Genomic DNA, 21,514 nt, shown 5'->3' with positions numbered 1-21,514 from the left:
ATTTTAGTGCAAAGATTGAACCAGGCAGGGCTGACTCAGAATACTCTCGATCTCTAGACTAGATAATAAATTACAGGAATCCCAAACCAGAACCACTTGGGTAACATTTAATTTCAACTTCTAATCTATATTCATCCTAAATATGTTAGCATCTTGTCTTTTTATATTTCCAGAAAACTAAACTTCAGTAGATACATACATCCTTTTCCTTCATTGTTTCCTCCGAAAGTATCAGGAAGAAAAACATTAAGATACTCACAATAATGAGTATCCTCAAAAAAATCTACATATATAGTTACAGTGTCTACAAAGTCATTTCTTACCTTCCAAGGAAATACCAGGATTGACCAGAATTTGGATCTGCTTCTAGAGATTTCTGGAGATACTGTATAGCATAGCTTTCCTTGGTTGCCTTGTCTCCAAGTTGATCCACGGTGTGATGCATCCAGCCTATAAAAAGAATCCACAAATGGCAGAAGTGAAATTCCCTAAGACCATTTAACAGAGTAGGATATTCATAGCATTAGTTCCTCTTTAAAAACAGGACTATCAAGCAGTATTACTTACATATATTATGAATGAAACTTTTTAAACTTTTAAAGCTCTATACTAAAATTATAGGACAAAAGGGCACTAAGACAAAATTATTTTCAGGTACTTTTAAAACAGGTTTTTTCGTTTAAATAATTTTCTATGATATTAGCTGCAGAATTATGAACTGCTCAATTTTCTACTATAAAAAGTTAGTCTGAAAATGTTAACTCTACCCTCCTCTGAAGACAGACACCTTACCAACATTGTGGAAAATGCCACCATTATCCCAGTCACAAACATCAATAATTTGTATGTTTGGTTTACTCTTTTTCTTCAAAATCCTATATTTATCCCATATCTATATTTGACAATTCCCCAACAGAATATTGGTAAGAATTTTTTTATCCTTATTTAAATCCTTCTCACATTGTCATTTCACCTCCATCGCTAGAAAAACCTTTCCATTCGCCTTGATAAATGCAACCTTCTCCCATCTACGTAACAAATTCTGCTGAAAAGATCATTTTATTTTCTCATCTGGTCACACATCATATTCTTTCAAATGCCTTTTTTTCCTTTCCTTACATTAGACAAATTACTTATCCCCACTTAAAGGCCTTCCACAACTTTTACATGCTCTTAGAATGCATTTCTGCTCTGGCATTGATGCAAGGCTTGGTTACTATTTCAAATAAAGCACCTTCATCTTCTCAAGTCGCTCCTCATCTAGCTCTATGCTTAGATGTAATTCCTTTAAGCAGCCACAAAACCGTATCACTGACATTCGTATCATGACTACAAGGAAATTCTCTGGAGCAGGCAGCTGGCTTGCTGAAACCTCTAGATACCACACTGGTCAATAGTCTTGCTCTTTGCTTAATCTCCATGTATTTGTCCTAACAACCCAATGCTTTTAAGCGAACATTTGTAAAATATAAGCCATGACAATGGATTGTCTTTGTTATTTTATCTTGTCTCACCCAGAAATGATTCCTTATAGAGCACTACGATATCCATTTCATAAAATATTTGAGGCCTATATAAAGACTTTGTTACATACAGAGTAGTATATGCACCTGCACTACATGTCCACATAAAACCTTCATCAGCAAAACTTCAGCACTACGAGTTCGTCCTTCTTTATGTAGTCTAACTACATAAATAGGTAGTATCACTTGATATAGACGAGATTCAGATACTATCTGAAATGCCAGACCAAGTACACAAGACTGATAACTGAACTGATGAGCGTTTTGTAGCCTTACTTCACTCTCTGTAATTAGACTATACCTTAAAATATTTAATTCTACCCATTCTATAGATTATTTTTCATTCCATGGTCTTATAGGTTGTTAACAGTCACAGAGACACTTTTGCAAATAGAAGGCAAACTTCCAAAATTTAAAAAAGGTAATCCAAAAGAAAATTATATATATTGAACAACATTTTGCCTGAGGTGTACTAAGAAGCATCACTTGGATACTGTGGTCAAAAGTAGAAGTTTGTACAATTCATGGACTGCAAGAAATGTCAGGTTAGGAGCCAAGTGGTTAGGGTGTTGAAAAAAAGGACTATGTTGTTTGAAGTTATATCAAGTAAAAAACTACTCACCAGAGACAAAAAAAAAAAAAAAAAAAAAAAAAAAAGGGAAAAACCCCTAAGAATTTTTGCAGAGACACAGAACGTACATAACTTTCTCTCAGGGACTTCATAAACAAGCTATGATTTTGGTTCAAGTCCCACGCCACTGTAGTTGTTAAACATACAGAAAATGTTCATGCTTTAAGCAAAAAAGACTTATGTGAGGGTAGTTATCAGAATGCACCTGTGTAGCTGTACATTACAGATAAATGTATTGGGTGCAGTGCCAGGCAAAGCCCTAGATAAAGATAAATAGTTTGGGGATTACAAACAAGGGTTAAAAATCCCATTAAACAATTTCCTGAATCTTTGAAAATGTTGTGTGGTGATGCCAATTTTCTGTTTCATCAGAACCTTGCTGGATTGAAAGATAACATCTTGTATCTTCAGATCTTTACCAAGGTTCACTGATAAAGAGAAAGAATCCATTTCTAGGGGACAGAAATAAGAACTAGCAATCCCTATCTAGTTTCACTGCTGAAACAAGGCTTCCTTCCCAATTTTATCATCATGCACAAGGAAGTGAAAAAGGCGAAATGCAACAGAGAGTCTAAGGGAGAGGAGACAAACATTTTCCACTAGAACAGTGCAGAAATGAAAACTGAATTTCGCTCCTCCTCATGCATAAAATGAATGAACAGAAAGAGGTGATGAAAAAACCCTGGTAAACTGTGCAGTTTCCCATTTACAAGACCTAACTCAAATTCTCAACTAGTATATTGACTATTCTTCTGCTCCTGGGACTTCTCCAAAATAACAAAATCACAGATTTTGTCCCTGCTTCCCAAGTGTTCCACATTCTTTTTCCAGGTCTTTAACAAACTAACTTGTAAAAAATCCGTGTATTGCCTCAGCAAGAGGATGTGCTGGCCTAGCTCATGCTGCAGGGATTTTGTAATGTTTATCAATCACTCTCACGATAAACTTTAGACAATTGCTTTTTCCCAGTAAACAACATCGTCTCATATTCTGAAGAGATGACCCTTTTCCCCACTTTAGCATCTCATTATGTCTCACCCAATTATGTGAACACCACCTAGGAATGCTCCTAGCCAAAAATCATTGGGAGAGTCCTTTGGGAACCTCTAAGTACACGTTTGCATTACTCTTCTGCTCTTCCTAATGCAACTGCCAAGTTTAACTGGAGAAAGAATATCAGCACAAATTTCGTCTCATTAATTTAATGTAATTTTAGGCAAAGTGGTTAAAAGAACTTTATCTGGAAAGCAAACTGAAAGGCACAAAAGAAGAAACAAACTGCTTTTGTCCTACAGTACAGATCTTACTGTTACGTCTACCTGAACTAGATAGCATGCATCAGCTCAAATGGATATCTGTTTATCTGAGAATCACAGAATTCTCCCTCTAGAGTGATCTGCTGTGGAAATGAGTAATAAGAGTAAAGATTTTAGTAATTCTCTCACAAGACACGTGAACTTGCCTAAATTTCCACTCTGTCTCAATAAACATTAACTAGCTAAGGAAAATAAACAAATCTTCATGTCAAAATGATTTTCCTACTGGAGTAAAAAAAGGGAAAAAAGAGAAGAGTTCAACATAGAAATACAAATATATTTTGACTGGGTTCTGCCACTAGTATACTGGCAGATGGCAGGTACTTTCGATTATTTTTTCCAAGAAGCAGTGCACCACCCAGACTATGCTTCCTGAGGAGGTGTTTTTATTACCAGCTGCTAGAGACTAAATCTGTGATAAACACCATAGTCTGATAAATATCACTGTTAACAGCAAAGATCAGAAGAAATGGTATTATTATTTCTTATATGTTCTGGTTAAGCCCACTCTGTCCTTTTCTCTACATAGAAGCTAATCATACTACAAAACTAGGTGACCTCTGCTGACTTAATAAAGGGAGTTAATTCAGCTTTTAAGACAGCAGATAGTTCTCCAAGTCATTGATTTTACTTCTTACAGAGAGATCTGTGGTAGGATTTTATGAATACAATCACATGACTTTGCTTCTGTTGTGGCAACATGCATCAAACAAAGTTAAAAAAGCACTAGTGAGCTAATTTGGGAGGCCTGTCTTCCATTGATCCTATGTATATCCCTTCTGGATGAGACTGATGATGATTTGCACTAATTGCCAAGTTAAAAAAAATTAAAGAGGATACAGAAATAAGCAACACTGTTGTGTGACAGTAAAAGGATCAGAGTCCTGCAGTGAACTGCTCTAGTAGTTTCATTTGTGATTTCACACAGAAGAATCAAAAGTTAAACAAATTAGCCCACTTCAGTTCCATACACAACCTGTGTTACAAGAAAACAAAGCACTGTGGCCACAATTTAGTGTCAGTTACTAAATTGAATTAAATGATCATTATGTGAAGGGAGGTGGGAAAAAAATGGGCATAAGCAAGCTAAATTAATATTCAGAATAATAAATTAGAACATGGAGAAAGTGAATGGAGAACTTTCGCACTAGGTTGAACAACTTTAACAAAAATATTCTGGGAATACTTTTATAAAGCATATAGGACTAAGTAATTTATTCCATCCATGCACTCAAATTTTGGTCTAAAAATGATTTATCACCTTTCTATAAATATAGAGGGTGAAAATTTTTTACTGATACTTCGAGTCTTTTTATGTAGTTTCTTTTATGGAATCTCATGATAAACTTTTTTGTTACATAAATAGGTTTTCATTACGTATTATAATGCAAGAGAAAGAAAAGGTGAAGTTTTCATTTGCTGTGTTCTTCTATTCTGCAACAGAGCAGAGCATTTTGATTTTCTGCATTTAACCTGGCTAAATCAAGGGATGTTCTCAGAGGCAGAACAGAGAATACAAAATTGTAACTGCTGAACTCCTCCTCTGAAAGATCACCTCCTCATTGCCCAAAACCTGTAATGCACACATACTTTAGCAAGTCTAACAGCTTTTTAACTTTGTCTGTTTAATTAAAATATTTTCCTCCTTTCTTATTTACTTAAATATCTACTATTATGCATTCTATTTTGGGTGAAAAAAATCTCACATATCATAATCAGTGTCTAAGACTCACTCTGGAATGGAGCCTTAAAAAACACTGCTGAAGACAAAGATGGGAAAAATAAACATACAGGGAAAGAAAAGTTTATTTTACATACCTAACTGCTGTAAGACAGTTGCTTTTACTTGTGCAGGAAGGTTTTCGATCTGCAAAAGCTGTTCATAAGCTTCCTTTGCAGAGTGATACTTTCTCTGCAAAAGGAAAAAAGTAAATGGATTAATCATAAAGCTTACAACAGATAGCAACGATTTCACAGCACTGACAGCACACAGACACACTGACCATTCTAGAAGTTTTGGGTTGGTTTTTTTTTGCATACAGTGCATATGAAAGCTTTAATGAGTGACATATATATGGTAAGAGAGTAACTTGCATAAATTTAATATTTAATAAAAATTGACTACTTAAACTAATTGAGATAAATTTGTAAATAATTCAATTTGTTCAACTCCTCATACATGCATTATGTTTCTTAACACTAAAATGAACATACTGCTTTTAAGCGGAATGATTGAATGTGAGTCTAAATCTAAAAAAACTCTACAGAAATTCTTCCCAGGAAATTCATAACAGAAATGAACATCACCGGTAATTGGTGGCTGGTAAAATTTTGCCTCTCTCCTTCCTTCAGTACATTTGAACTGCCTTTTCAAGATATTTGTCCTGCTAAGAGCCCTACCATATGTAGAATTAAAATATATGCAGGGATTATGCCTAGAGAATTAAGGCATGCGCTCTTACTATTTGCTACATAGTTTAAGTGTGCTTAAAGCATGGAAACATTAACTCCCTGTATGAACACATCTCAACCCAGAAAACACATTTCCAAGTTAGGATCATGTTTTTTATTGACTTCTGGAATAGTATGAGCAGTTTTCTATATGTTAAAGATTAGGACTTCTTGATAACTACTTTTTTTTGGTAAAACTGTCAGCATTTATTTTCATGTTACCCTAACAGTAATTGGTTAATAGTGAATGTATTTAAGATGGCCAATTTTGTTACTCTTCTCCACAAAAGTCTAGAAGAGGTAAATGCAGAGGTCTGTTAGTAACAGACCTATTTTTTTCTTCCCTAAAAATGATACACAATTTTTAAATGTCCTTTTAGATAATTCAACATTAGACTTCATTCTGGAAAACAGATGAAGAACATACTAAAATAAATGGGGCCACCTAAATGCAAATGATCATGATTTAGTTATGTTTGTTTTATGTAGAGAACACACAGTACTGACCACTGCTGTTTTAAAAGGGACAATTGGGAAGAAGACTAAACAATATAAATAATTATTAGAAGTTAGAAATGTTATTAGGTTCTCAAGATCTCACAATCACAAAAGACAACTTTGTTGATTTTAAAGCCTTATTCTAGTCAGGAATAAAAATTAAAGCAGCAATTACATACTTTCAAATGGAACAAGGGGAAGTTGGTAGAAAAGATTTTTAATTGGTGTTCATGAAATGCAGACAACTGGTAAGAAAACAAATAATATAAATAAATAAAATATCCATGTCCAGTAAAACAAAAACAATCAGGAAAAAAATTTAAATTTAGCATTGGGAACACAATTCATAGTTTATGACTATGAAGGATAAGCAAATGAACAGAAGTCCACTATAGTGCATGACAGCAGAGGCAGCAATCCAGATGTCAAATACATAAATATTAGTGTATAATATTCACACTTTGAAAAAAGTGATTACATGCTGGGGAGGACTCACAAAGATCTTAAAATTTTGGGCATGTTTTCCAGATCTAGAGTATTTTTTACTTTTGTTATTTATTATTTATCTGTGTGCCTTAAAACATTACAGAAAATCATCATACTGTTTATATTTGCTTTTATTTAGAGATGTTAATTCCAAAGATCCAAAGTCCTTGATGTTTAGCTGCAATGTGAATGGGAATGGGGAGAGGAACCCAAGGCAACATCTTTCTTTATACACCATATGAGCTACCCTCCTAAATAGCTAGAAGGTCTCACACTGCACACAGAGAATAGAAACTAGCATTAAACACCATGAAAAACCACCACTAACTCTTATCAGCACCAGGCTGTTCTCTTTGTTCTGAGGCTAGCACCTCATGTTTTAAACTCCTGTGCTGTGCAGGTACATAATTAAGGAATGAATTAAATTTTCATTAAATACGAGAGTAGAGAACTTGCAAATAAATGGAGAGGCTCAGAAAACTGTAGGACCGTATTCTTTAAAACAAACCAAACAGACAGACAGCATCCAAAAATGTCTTCATTGTGTCAGAGATCACAGAATGAAGTCAAGATACTTTGTGTTTCCAAGTTTCTCAAATTCCAGAAAGCAGATACCCATCCCAACCAGAACTGTGATGCAAAACAAGTCTAGTAGTAGAATGCACTGAAACTCTTTTGCTCTGACTTGCTTGTTAAGATAAAGTCCCTGCTGCCTAAGACTGTAAGTCAGAAAGCACAGCTTAAGCATTTGGAAGATTGGTCACATAATTATATAAGGCACATGGCATGGTGACCTAAGTGTTCAACTTCCTATTTTACTCTAGCCCATCAAAGGAAGTTGTTGAAGACGCTGTTTTTTAAATCTGTCAGATGTTCTCCAGTGCTCAGAATAAAATCTAGATGGTAGCCAGGTCAGAAACAGTAACAGTTCATGAAGACTCTTAATGTTGTTTTGGAATTTGGATTTCTGTCTTGTCATACAGCTTTGCACCAAAAGCATTCAGAAAAAAAAATTATCTTGTTTATCAAATTTATGTCTTTTATTTATATATAAATAGCTAAAGTGACTTTTCACCATGCCTTCAAAAGATAGCACTTAATCAGGCTACTTTTCAACTGACTGAAACTGCAGTTTATGTCTGTTATCCATTTGAATTGCAACAGTTTTTTTTTTCATGTCACATTCCTTCCTCAGTCATATGTACAAACATGATAAAACAGCATACCATCTACATTGTATGACCAGTAATTACAAATATACAATAGCTATTTTAGTAGCTACTTCGTTTTAATTTGCCTACATTCTGGAAGCTCAGTAAGTGTTCTGTGGCTTCCCAAAAGATACACCTAGAAAACTCTGTGGTAGGATATGATATAAAATAAATAACACAGTTTTATGTGCTGTTAACCTCACTTCTTAAATGTTTCTGTCATATATGTTTGGTTAAATTTGAGACGTTCATGTAATTAAGAAACTAAATTTTTAATCTGTATATACATTTATATTTAATCTTACAAAATAATTTTATTACAAATTATGTTTAGGTTTTTTTTTTTTGCACTCAGCTTAGGATAGTAGTGAATATTGAAGTTTATTAAAACAGCTAATCTATTTTATAGCACGATAGGTAACATAGAAATTTTTAATTTAGCTAAAGCAAACAAAGTTTCTTTAGTGATTTGAGACTTAAGTGCACACTACAAAAGCATCTATAATCTAAATTCCAGAGACTGATTACATACTACAGTGACAAACTCAATCACACTTTACAAAAAGGAGCTTAAAGCTTACCTGGATTTCATATAAGTGGGCGATGTGAAACTGAACTGAAAGAGTGGGAAAAATCAAAATTATTAGTTTTAATGAATGACCACAATAATTTCAGTACGTTTTTAAAGTGAGGGATAAACAATATTTTAAATTTATGAGTGCAAAACTTAAGATAAATTACATTTGTAAGACAGAAATGCAAGTGTTTGTTTACATTGATATTTTATGCTTTAACAGAACTGACAGAGAATGAATATATATCCTAACAAAATATTTAGTCTGCAAACAAATATCACAGAAAGGCAGCCCATAGATTTCACTTTCATTGTGAAATGCAGAGTCCGTTAACCTTTCAGTAAACTTAGCAATAAAAATCTCTTTAAGCAGAGATGCACAACAAGAGAATGTAGGTAATATTTTCTGTACATAACTGAGTTAGAAATAAAAACTTATTTTTCATTTTCATTCAACTACCGAGGGACAGACAAACTGGGTTATAGAACAGAAAACTGCATTATACACTGACAATTTTATATAGGATCCTAAATTCAAGTGATTTTTTTTCCCTTTTTAGGAATTGTCTTCACCCTGCTAAACTGCACTGGAGTGTTAATTGCAGACAGTATTCTGATCATTACTGTAAAGCATCTTAAATTCCTCATACAGGTTGCACAGAATGCCATAAATGCAAGAAAATTGCTGTCTGCAGAAAGAAAATGAAAGTTGTTCAGGAGCAAAATCAAAAGGAAAATTATTCTCATGCTGCTCAAATCATCAAAGAAAAAAAAGGTGGAGTGCCTCATATCTAAGGCTTCAAAACTGGTAACCTAGACTAGCCATTGACTAGTAGATGGCTAAAGCTAGCTGAGACGAATGTAATCCTTATTCTGATTTGAAAAGAAAAATTCCCTTGAGACAGACATTTGTCTGATGTTCTTGAGAACATCAAGTAAGAAAAATAGCTGTGTTTGAGCCAAGCTCAATTTATTTCAATTACACAGATTTCTTTCTCTTGAAGCTACAGAATCGTGTGACGCACAGGTTTATATAGGTAGTTTGGAGTTCCAGGGTTTCTCTCTGGGTCATATCGGAGGGGAAAAGCTCCCTTTGTGCATTGCTTTGTCCTTCACTATAAAGAAGGTAGTCTAGTACTCTTCAGAAACCAGGTCATAATGGAATACATAATCTAAAATTTTAATAAACTTTGTGTTCTCTGCTAAAGGGCACACAACACACCCATTATGTTCACCACATCACCAAAACAATGAAAGAAAAACCTCTCCTTTTCTTTTTGGGAGTTCATTATCTAAAAAACTCTTTGGGGTTTTTTTTTTCCCCCTATAGCAAAACCCCTTCAGCGTGAAGTTACAAAAGGCAGCCACGTCATGCAGGGGAAAGAAATTAAAGGTGTCTCATTAGAGTCTGCTCAAATATCAAGAAGACAAGCTTAGTACTCAAACACTTCTGCTAGGAATACACTTGCTGTAATACTGTTACTCACCCAGCCTTTAGAAATGCAAGGTGTGGGATTAAGGCAATCTCAAACATTTATGTGACAGCATCCAACACCCTGGAGTTTCAGGATGGTTCTCCTGCTAAGTAGTACAGGAGAACCTGACAAAATAACTCCCATTCCTTTTCACTCTTTTCCTTTCAGTTTTTTAGGCACTGTGCCCAAGGCCATGAGGCAATGGAGCCTTTATGTGGGGCCATACCTCTACATAAATCTGTGGGCAGAGGAGACTCTGAGGGAGGGGTAAGGAAAACCTCACAAAAAATACAGAGACACAGTGAAAACCGATAAAGCTAACGAGAAATAGCATGAACTAACATGAAATGTAATACAGAATCATACATCTGGTTGAAAACAATAGGAAGAATTCTGCAAATTTTACAAAATTGCTGTGCTTGTTCCTAATAATGGACACAATTATTGAGAAGAGCTTGTAGCACAGCTCGCTTCTTAGTACAGATACAGGCAGCAGTTTCACACATGGGAACAACTTCCCTTTCATTATCCTTGCTGATAGAATATTCCCAATACCACCCATGAAGAAACGCTTTTCAATACTTTATTCAATGCTTACTAAGTTAGATTAGGAAGTAATTTAAGCTCAAAACCAAGAGCAGTATGAAGGTACCTTAAAAACGGAGGGAGTGATTTTCTTCACAACTGTCTGCCTTTTAATACTTAAGACTCCAAAACATGCAGGAACATGCACTTATCCTTGGATACAGTTCCACCAACTATGGACAACTACCTGCAGCATGCTCTGTAACCCTCCACAGTGTATACCACATATGATAAACCATATTACACTAAAGATTAACATGTTCAAGCACAGACTAACAATATATAGCTGGCACCTAATAAAACAATCAAATTAAATTATGTACTTTTTCTAACTTCAACAGCATTACAATGGTGCTGAATTTTAGATCTATAAATTTAAATGGCAGTAAAATGATCACTGAAAAATGACAGATTATCAAGATGTCACACAGTTTTAAATAATCACTATTAAATGTGTGTCATGGAACAAGTACTATGGTTATAAATAAACAGATATTCAAACAGCATTTTTCCTCCAGAATTCAAGTCTTCAGAGTTGATAATAATTTAGCTTAATAAGATAAATCTCAATTTTCAAGTACACCATTTACTAAAACAACCCACAATTGCACTGGAATATCTGTCAATCGGCACAAGTTTTGTAGACTGCCTCTGTCAGTACTGATTCTTTTGATTTTGAAAGACTGGTTCATTAAAAATTGATCCAATTTTGAGTGTAAAACTTAAAAAAAAAACCCTAACAAAACAAACAGCAATACTTCTAGGTTACTTACTTTCAGCATTGGACAAAGTGCAGGGATTGCAGTCAATCAAAGCTAACTGAAAATGCTGGAAAAAAAAGAACAATTTGTTTTTCAAAAAAACCGATGCTAACACCTTGGCAAATTACTAAAAATAAAACAATATTGTACTTTTTTACCATGTCTTAAAGAAAGTAATTTTCAATTTTTGTTCAACTGTTTACCAGAGGAAAGCTTTTTTTTTTTTTTAATTGTGGATGTAGTAATGCTTCTGGCAATGTAAGACAGCAACAGACACCTTCACAAAGCAAATGGGATAGCATCTTGAAGAACAACTGTATTAAAAGAATGGTCAAAATTGGAAGATCAAGCTATACTGAGAATACACAACTGGGAATGCAGCCTTACTAGCTCACAGCATCCTGGAGACAAAACATCAAAGTTCTCAATTTGTCCATGTAGAAAAACAGAATACTCTTCCTTCAATCTGAGTGTTTTTGAAGTCTTTTTAAAAAAATAGATCTCTTGTCAAAAAGCACTTAAAATTAATACCTTTACGTTAAAACATAAGTTCACAGGGAGTTCAAAAGTTCTTACATCTTTTCCTCCAGGTATTATGATAACTTCAGTTCAACATTAAAGCTTGTTTATTTTTAATCACTTTTCCTCAAGAGATATGAAAAATATCTTTTAAAACATCTTTACATTCTGAAATTCTGAGCCAAGTATTTCACTCTTCTAGATAAAGGTCATAAAAGCAGAGCAATAAAGTCTGTCTGCCAACAAGTCTGTATATGAGCAACCATTTCACAACTGTCATGCTAATTCAGTGATCACTATTTACAGTTTGAAACCAAGTCTGTTACAGTGAATGGAACAGGAATAGAAACCAATGCCTCTTTTCCATAAACTTTATAGAAAATTCCTACAATACAGGATTTAGATGAACATAATAATTCAACAGAAAATAAGGCCTAGGAATACAGGGACCTAGAAGCATGTAAAATTCTAATGATAAAAAAGATAGTGATCTAGAAAACAGTTTCAGGTGGCTTCTAATACACAAAACATTACTGATCTTTTAGTCTATTTTATTTTGTTAGCACAAAAATGATCATTCAGTTCTGATTGTACAGGATGCCAAATTAGGTGGCATCAGGAGTTTATTAGTGTAGCTGTGAAGGAAAAAAAAATCCTTATTAATGGATGTATACGTAACACACAGTACTGTCATACTCAGAGCTACTAGGTACTACGTAACTATCCTCATGGTCCCAATACTACCTTGTGTATAGCATGTCTATATAACACACATCCCAAAGATTTAGAAGAGTTTAACCAGACCACCAAACTCCTAAATAACACATTTTTAACAGAAAAATTGCTAAAAAAACTGATATATTATCCATAGTAAAGAATAAAAAAAGAATGCTGATGATCTCATGAGCTCTGCAAGGCACAGTGATGCAGCTTACCTCCTCACTGACTTCTAAAAACATCACTTGTAATATGTAAGAGCTTTCAAAAAATAAAACAAACTCAAGTTTAATGACAACACAAATTAGTGATTTTTAACTAACATTTTAGTAGTGTAATTCCCAAAAGAGAGCACAGAAAACAATAAACTCATATATATGTTACTTGTAACTTTTTAAGCTTAGAGCAAGCACTAAATTATAGCTTACAAATATCGAGTATTAGCTTATTTCTCTGTCTCACCTGTTCCTTTTTTCCTACTGTTCAGTAGTCAGACAACTTAAATTCTCTTCCCACTTACATTGCAATGCAGGTAGTGTGTCTCAGAAACATCCTTTAGTCGGTTACCATAGAGATTCTATTAAGCAGGCAACTTAAAAAATAAAAGACTAAACAAAAATAAAAAGCTCTACTTTGTATTGCATCTTGCTTGACAAAAGAAAAAAAAAAAAACAACCCAGACCTATATACTTCGGCCTGTACATTCAGTATACCAGTCTAAATGGTATAAAAATTCTTACTGCACAGATGTGTCATCTTGCAGTCTCACTAATAATCAATAGGAAAAGATAAAGCATAAAGGAACAGATTTGCTCTCACCTAGCATTGCTATTACAAAAAATAAGTAGATCTAAAGAGAAACGATTGACAATTGCTCTGCAGTAGCTTTTTAGATGGGTTAAAGCAATGAGACTCACTGAGAGAAAGCAGGCAACCACATAAGAAAATCTAACCATTTTCATATTTAAATATGCCAGTAGTATCAGTGCTGCAGAGTTAAAAATAACCAAAAAAAGCAGGAAATATTCTCAGCAATGCCTCCTAAAAACTAAAATTCTTAATTCTACATTAGCTTTCAAATTTCTAAATCCACATTAAAATTTTCTAGGTGTAGTAAATTCTACTGGCACTGTTCACTAAGCTACAAACAGTAAAGAAAATGATACTCCAAAGCCTGTAACTACAGCAAAATAAACCATTTGCACTATACAATTATCACAACACAAGACACAGAAAATCCTAAACCTTTCAAGCCAGGAACCTTTGAAATGCACACACACAAGCAAATGTAGCCTCTTGCCAGATAAATAATACATAGCTCTCCATTAAGTAATCAAAATCAGACGAAAAAAAAGCATGCATGCATTCTAAACATAAACCTCATCAGTCAAAAGCAGATCCACTAACCACAATTACCAGCACCAAAAATTTTGAAAAATAGTAATATTTTCCAACTTCCATTTCTGCAACAAACAGAAGCAGCCAGCAAACATCTGCACCTCTCTCAAATATTGCAGTACTGAAGCTGGCTACTGCTGTGTGAAATAGTTATTATGCAGGAGAGGCCGCTGCAGTTCAGAGAAGACATACAATACCTCAAGGCAGACAGCAGTCTATAGAAATTCAAATCCTGAGTAAGAGGATTTACCTAGAAGGCAGTGTTCTGAATGTTAAAAAGTAACAGGCTCTCTTCAAGAGCTGCTGCTCAAGTCATAATATACCTTGATTTGCAGCCATCCCTAAGCGCACAATTATCTACAGCCTATCTCCTCTGGAGTCCTTGACTTGTTTCTGATTGTGGAAACAATTCCAAAGGTAACCTTTCCAAGGATCAGAAGTGCAGTGGATTGCGTATAAACAGAACTGATGAAAGCATTAGGTCTGGTAGTAAAACAACAGTAATCTGACATCAATTTAGGTAACTTGGTATGTTCTGACTACTAGAAATCAATTCTCCTACCAAACTAGTTCTTTACATTTTAAGAGGTAAATACTCAGGTTTTTGTTGTTTATCAGTAAATGACCAACAGAAGAACTGTCATCATCTTAGTGCAAGATTTCCAGTACTGTCTCTGTTTACATCCAAGCCTGAGACCTTAAAATAGTGATTATACTCCCTCCTCCTCTCAAGGATGACATTAGCAAGTTTTATAGCTTTTGGTTCAGCATTTATTTAGCAAGCAAGGCAAGCCATCATTTGAAACCTGACAATTCTCACAGACTTACCATGAAGGAAAGCTCCATCATGACTCAGTAAAATTCTGTCAGGAGATGGCTTTTTCTGCCTATGTGACCTAGGTGTGATGCCTATGTTCCTCAGAGCAGCCTTTGTTCAGATAAGTAGGACACAGAAAGCCTTGCATAATCAGCTGTGGCAGAGCGCCAAAGCCTCCATTTGCCAGGCATGTTTAGGGCCAGGGGAGAGGGTCACGAGAGGACGCTACACGTGCTCCTACGTCACCTCATTACTCCACTCTCCAGTATCTTTTGGATTCAGAATAAATTTATCTTTTAAGATGAAGGTTTAGGTAGTGTAAACACTTGGTTACTTTTGTCCAACCTTTTAAAAAAAACAATCTCAAGACTGAAGAAAATTTGTTACATGGACAGGGCAGAAGAAGTCTGCTTGATGACAGAAAAAACAAAAGGTCCCTTATACACATAAAGAGAATTAAAGTAGTATGTTCAAGAGAACTCTTGTTTTGACTAGTTGTAAGTGAAAAAGTCTGTACAAAAAGAAAGACTAGAAAAGCTGTATTTTTACTAACCAGAGGGTTACACTTGAATTTACTGACCAACATCTTATATAGCGCACTGCAGCGATTTTCACAAAGCTATCTCACCACTCACATTGCCTGCACATTTAATCATTATTTGTGCAACATCAGAATTGAGCTAATCCTGTGTTAACAGTCTGAAAGACTGCCAGCAGCCACAAAATGCTGCAGGGAAACCAGATGACTGACTGGAAGCCTGTCCTCACTGCTGCATCTCCAGCACTGCCATGGGGCTGAACTGCCCTGAGACGGGGGTCATTTCAGGACCTGCATCACTCTGCCTCCAGCCCACAGAGCCACCCAGGCAGAACCAAAAGCACAGTATAACCCTTGCCAGATCTCTCTGGCTACTCAGACAGTGCACTTAGCTGGCTATTGCTGCGTGCCCTCAATCCCAACCTTTCACTTACAGCTAATAAAACTGGACCGAGGTATCTCTCCTGAGGAGAGGGTTCACAAATGAAGTGTACCAGCACCAATACTCATGAACTTGAAGGCTCAACTTCTGAGTCAATTTATTCTCTCCATAAGCTCATGGTTTGTTATCCACACTCCTAGCCCATCATATGACAGAAGATGTCACAGAGCACGTTCATTCCGTTTTAGCATTTAGTCCTCATTGTAATCATGACATTTCTAAAACACATCTATGGCTTTCTTTGATAGGAAAACTCCAAAATGACTCAAAGACCCAAGCAAAACAAAGTAAGAGAACAAAAAGTATAGTCTATGGGCCAGACATTGTGATATCATAGTTCACTGTCAAAACCAGTTGCACTATAGCTTCCTGCCTGTTTGATTACAGTGCCTTGCTGCATTAAAAAACTTCCATGCTTTTACTTGTTGTATATGTCTCCCCATCACATGTATATGCAAACTACAAAACTTGGAGAATAATTTTATTCCCAAATGCTGTTTTACATTCATTTGCATTTTTATTAAAACCATCTTTTGACTCATTTCGTTTTGCTTTCCACAAAATGCTTTTCTAGTCACGTGCTTAAAATATTGGATCTCCACCTTGCAACAGCTAAAGTCTTTTGTTATGTTTTTCACCTGAAAATGTCACTGATTAGCTTCTGGTAGAATTATAGCACTTGAAAGCTTGAAAACAGAATTTTTCACTTTCATAAACACATTTTTATTTATTACTGAAAATAAGAATATAAAAAAATAACAATATCTAAACAGCTACACATTGCCATACAATAGATAAAAATACCTGTCATAAAGATATATATGAGAGAAATATTTGAAAAAGTGATGGAAAGTGTCTGACTATAAATAAATATTTTGAGCTGTTCATTTCTGTATCAATATTTTATTTTTTATTTCATGCATATTCATGTATTTAATGCATACTTCCCCAATAAATTCTAATTCTTCCACAGTCTTTTCCTTATCCTAATAAAAGCACTATGTTTCAACATTACTAACAAATGAGAATCTTCAGGAAAATAATTTTAAAATTAAAATCATATTTAAATTGATAATTTATGGGCAAGATCAAAGCATAGGCCTGAAGCTAACTACTAAGATGGCTGTTTTGTGTATAAATAAGGAGGAAAAATTTCTAAAACAGAAAGGCAGAATCAGCATTTCTACTAAAAGGCAGACAATTGAAAACATGACAAATTTAGTTCTCATTCTTCTAAGAGCTTTGTTGCTGAGTACATGAGGCATCTGAACAATACTGAAAAAAAATCCAACAAAATTCCCAAAGGACAACATCGCTTGGTTTAGCATAAAATAACCAGCTCATGTCCACAGTCCCTACTGACCATCTATTTAAGAACAATTCGACAACCTACAAAACAATCATCCATCAAGAAAAATCCAAAGTAAAACCAAAGAAAATACCCCCTCACAAAACCAAACCTACAGAAAATCTGCCACCCACCCACTGTTTGTCAGTGTTACCATTCTAATAAATACAAAAACCTAAGATTTCCTCTTCTCCTCCTTAGGAAACAATGGAAGTGAACTGAATTTTGTATTCAAAGGGCTTTGAGGATCCCGGCCCTAATACCCCACCGAAAGCATGCTATGATGCTTCAGTGCCACCAAGCTGAATGAGCACCAGATGAAAATCTGGTTTCCCATAGCTGCTGTTTCCAATGGAACCCAACTATCAAATCAAACAATACCAATGTTCTTATTTGTCTTTTTTTCTCAGCTTCTCTTTTACGCATGTGAATGATCCCACATAACACACACAGCTACTCCTTCATGCTCTACCTAGCTCTGCATTCAGCTTCTGGCTAGATAAGCAGCACTGGGGCTGCCCAATGCACAGCAGCTCCTGTGTGGGTGGGACAGTTGCCTTCATAGGAATTTTTCACGTTCCAACTAACCAGATTCACCACCAGTCATTTGGTGCCTCTGCTGCTGATCAAGGCAATCACATCACCTGGTCCTCAGCCTGCAGAGGTCAAATGGCTCTAGTACAACATGCTGCAAGGGAATATTCTATGATCTTCTCTTTGAAATCTTTTTCATTCTGACATATTTGCTGGAAATTGGTTAAGACTCAAAAGTACTGAAACAGGAACTGAGACACCTGCACAGGAGGTATGAAAAAAGGTGACTAAAATTGAAAAAAATACATTAAATAAATAAGGAAATTACGGGGATTACAAGTGATATGCCAGAAAAAATGTGGTATGGACTTAGAATGTGGCTTTTTCTAACTATATTTAGTAAACCAATAAAAAAGACATTATATTCGTAGAGATTTTGTTTTATTCTCCTCTCAAGTTACCGCTGTGCCATCACAGCCAACACAATCGAATACAGTATTCCTAGTGTTGTCTGGGGGAAATGGCAAACAGGAAGGAGGCAACAGGACACACAGTGGAGTGTGAAAAGGTTAAGACTGAGCTAAACCTTAATAGTTTGTTGCTCTTATAATAGTCAATAACAAAATACGTTCCTCCCACCCGCCCCTCCACCAAAGTCATTGCCTGTTGACTTTGGGATTAATTGCACTTTCCCAATGAATGGGGCAAATTCACCTTTCTTGTCTCACCTTTGAAGGTAACACTGCACTATCAGGCTACACAAGGACCGTTTCCTTTTCAACCAGAAGGTCCTTTTTTTTTTTTGCCTTAATGTAAGCCTGATGCCCAAGTAAATTTCAACAGCACTGGTACTCTCGCCATAGTTTATAGCAATGGGATAACCAAATAGTAAAGGGTTCTTGTAGTAAGTTGCAAATCTTAACTGCTACAATGTTAAAAACATGCAAAAGCAGTAATTGATTTTGAAAAAAAACACCGAGAGTTGATTTTATGCTTGTTAAAGAGCACTCTAGTAATTACCTTGATCATCAACATGTTAAAATAGTAAAAATTAATTTTGTGCTTAAATTGCTTACATAAAATATAGATGATTTATGTTAATGCTCTAAAATTGTGAAAAACATGGCATATATGACCTTCAGACTCCCATCTTCCCCCCTTGCCTGAAGACTCTGACAATGACTCATCTGTTGGCAATGGTTTATTCTTAGCAATTACAGACTTAACATGAATGTTTAAATACCATCAAAAACATTATGATATTTCAAAGTACATTGATGCAATGTTGGTACAATCTGTGAAATCCAGAACAGTCACAAGCGAATACCACATGAAAAGTTACTTGCACTTTTCACCTCAGTGTGACACAGAGTCTTGGGGAAAGGAGCTGTGCTCAAGGCCAGTCACTAGTGGGCTGGATCCTAAACCCCATAACCATCCTCTAAAATCCTGTATTTTTTAAAAGGTTCACAAAATCAAAAAAGGCACAAGATAACAACTGTGTCTTTTCATTACTTCAGGTTACTTATCTTTTATTTGTGAACAGACAAGATATTCAGTCTCAGAGAACAAGACAAAACATTCAGTGAAAACATGCATCTTTTTTTCTTGCTTCTCACCTATTATTTTCTGTTAAGGCTTGCAACCTCCACAGCAAAGGAAACAAACTAGAAACTCTACCTTAGGTGCTTCAGCTGATAATTCTAGAGTAGAGTTTTGTGTTATGTTTTACACCAGAAGGGGATAAGATAGCTCTACCCTCTCTATTCATGTACTCCTGTCATCTACCTTGCACTGCATCCAGCAACTGGAAAATCCCCAGTTGAGCTAGTTAAAACTTCTGATCCACCTCAGTCTGCAAATGGAAAAAAAAAATAATTTCTCTACTCAATGTAGCAGTGGATGCTAAACAATGCAATTACGATTGCAAGGTGGAAAATGAGACGACCTTTTAATAACAATCTGCAGTTCTACTGATTTAACGACAATGTTAAACTATCCTCAATTCAATGCCCCCCCCAGATACGTTTATTTCATCATCCTTTTGAAAATCTTCACTCTGCTCCAATGTAAGCTGGTTTTGCTTCTGACATTTGTTTTCTTAAGTGACTTAATCACATTACATATAAAAGCAATGGTATCGTAGTAATGTATTAATTTATTTCTAAAATATTTCTTCGAATTTTTTTTCCCATTTGTTGTTGTACTGAAAATGAAAAGTTTGGTACACTCAAAATCCTTGTTATAAGCATTCTTTTTATTTTGTGAAGTTGTGTATATCAAACAAGGTAAACTATTTAGCCTGAATTCTTGTAACATCTATTTAAATACTTAAGTGACAGAATTACATATTTCAGGGCACAGAAGGAAAATATTATTTATTTCTTGATTAATTTCTTCTACTAAAAATTAAAATGCAGAAGTTCCTTCCACTACTTAGAATCATAGATGGAACTTTCTGTGTTCCAGCTTCATCCCATTACCCCTTGTTCTGTTGCTAGCTACTATAGAAAAAAGAGATCTCCCAACCTCCTGACACCCACCATTTAGGTATTTGTAAATATTATTAAGATCCCCCCTCAGTCTCCTCTTGTCTTCACTAAACAGCCCCAATTCCCACAGCCTTTCCTCCTATGAAAGATGTTCCAGTTCCCTGATCATCTTGGTGGCCCTGCGCTGGACTCTCTCCAGCACTTCCCTGTCCCTCTTAATCTGGGGAGCCCAGAACTGGACACAGGACTCCAGATGAGGCCTCACCAGGGCAGAGTAGAGGGGGAAAAGAACCTCCCTTGACCTGCTGGCCACACTCTTCTTGATGCATCCCAGGATGCCATTGGCTGTCTTGGCCACGAGGGCACGTTGCTGGCTCATGTTCAGTTTATTATCAACCAGGACTCCCAGGTCTCTCTCTTCAGAGCTGCTTTCCAGCAGGTGACTTGATCACAAGTTTACTACCTCCTTGTAACTTCACTCTTCTGTTTTGTCCCTGACTTCCTTAGAAACAAAACCTAAATGTAGCTCTTCAGCACTTCTTTTACTCCCTAGGTATCATGACAGCTGATAATGAATCCATGCCAAAGTATAAGGAAACAGGACCACCCAAACTCACACATAACCCCTTTCCCAACACAGTGATCTACCTCTACCTTCCCTGCTCTCTTTTCCCATTCACTGCACAGAATCTTTCCAACTCGCATGGAATATCATCCTCTCTAATTACAATTTTCAATTCCACCTGTCTCCATAGGTGAAAGCCTGGATTCTGAATGAAAAAAAGGAAGCCTGATAAGAGAAGTGCTTCCCATTATTACAAATATTGGAAGAAAAAATTTAGAGTAAGACTCTATTCTTTCATGTCTTAAACAATGTGATGTTGATAACCTCATAAATATAACAATCTGCCAAGAAAAGGAAGCCCCTTGGTTTTTACTAAAAACAAAACATTTAATGTTTTCTGTAGTTTGAGGAGGGATCCATAAGCAGAAAAAACGTTCATAAATGACACTTAATTGCAAATTACAAAATTTTTAGCTCTACAGGTATTATTTCCCAGCAAATGAAAGCAATCTTAAAGAACATTTCCTTTTTCCAAGACACACATACCTAAATTTAGAGGTCAGGAACAAAAGAATATGAGGATAGAGTAGGAAATGGAGGGGAAAAAGGACAAAAATGTGATGGAAGGAGATA

General features: G+C 35.5%; 1 protein-coding gene across 18 annotated transcripts in view; it reads right to left on the bottom strand.

Annotated features, from left to right (window-relative positions):
- KDM6A (lysine demethylase 6A) overlaps positions 1 to 21,514 on the bottom strand; it is a 150,212-nt gene that overhangs the window by 46,251 nt on the left and 82,447 nt on the right. For 10 of the 18 annotated variants that reach the window (XR_009819101.1, XM_062000349.1, XM_062000358.1 and 7 more), the window contains 5 exons: positions 11,524 to 11,578; positions 8,698 to 8,732; positions 6,599 to 6,664; positions 5,289 to 5,382; positions 324 to 450 (listed from right to left, as the gene is read on the bottom strand). Coding sequence is in view for 17 of the 18 variants with exons in the window: in XM_062000349.1 (XP_061856333.1) it covers positions 324 to 450; positions 5,289 to 5,382; positions 6,599 to 6,664; positions 8,698 to 8,732; positions 11,524 to 11,578 (377 nt within the window). In the remaining variant the exon portion in view is untranslated. The remainder of the gene's footprint in view (positions 1 to 323; positions 451 to 5,288; positions 5,383 to 6,598; positions 6,665 to 8,697; positions 8,733 to 11,523; positions 11,579 to 21,514) is intronic. The other 8 variants (XM_062000423.1, XM_062000436.1, XM_062000385.1 and 5 more) reach the window with 1 other exon arrangement.

This window comes from Colius striatus, chromosome 1 (assembly GCF_028858725.1).
Source record: "Colius striatus isolate bColStr4 chromosome 1, bColStr4.1.hap1, whole genome shotgun sequence".
Lineage (NCBI taxonomy): Eukaryota > Metazoa > Chordata > Aves > Coliiformes > Coliidae > Colius > Colius striatus.
The sequence above is the reverse complement of the archived record's forward strand: the minus strand, read 5'-3'. Positions and strand labels throughout refer to the sequence as shown.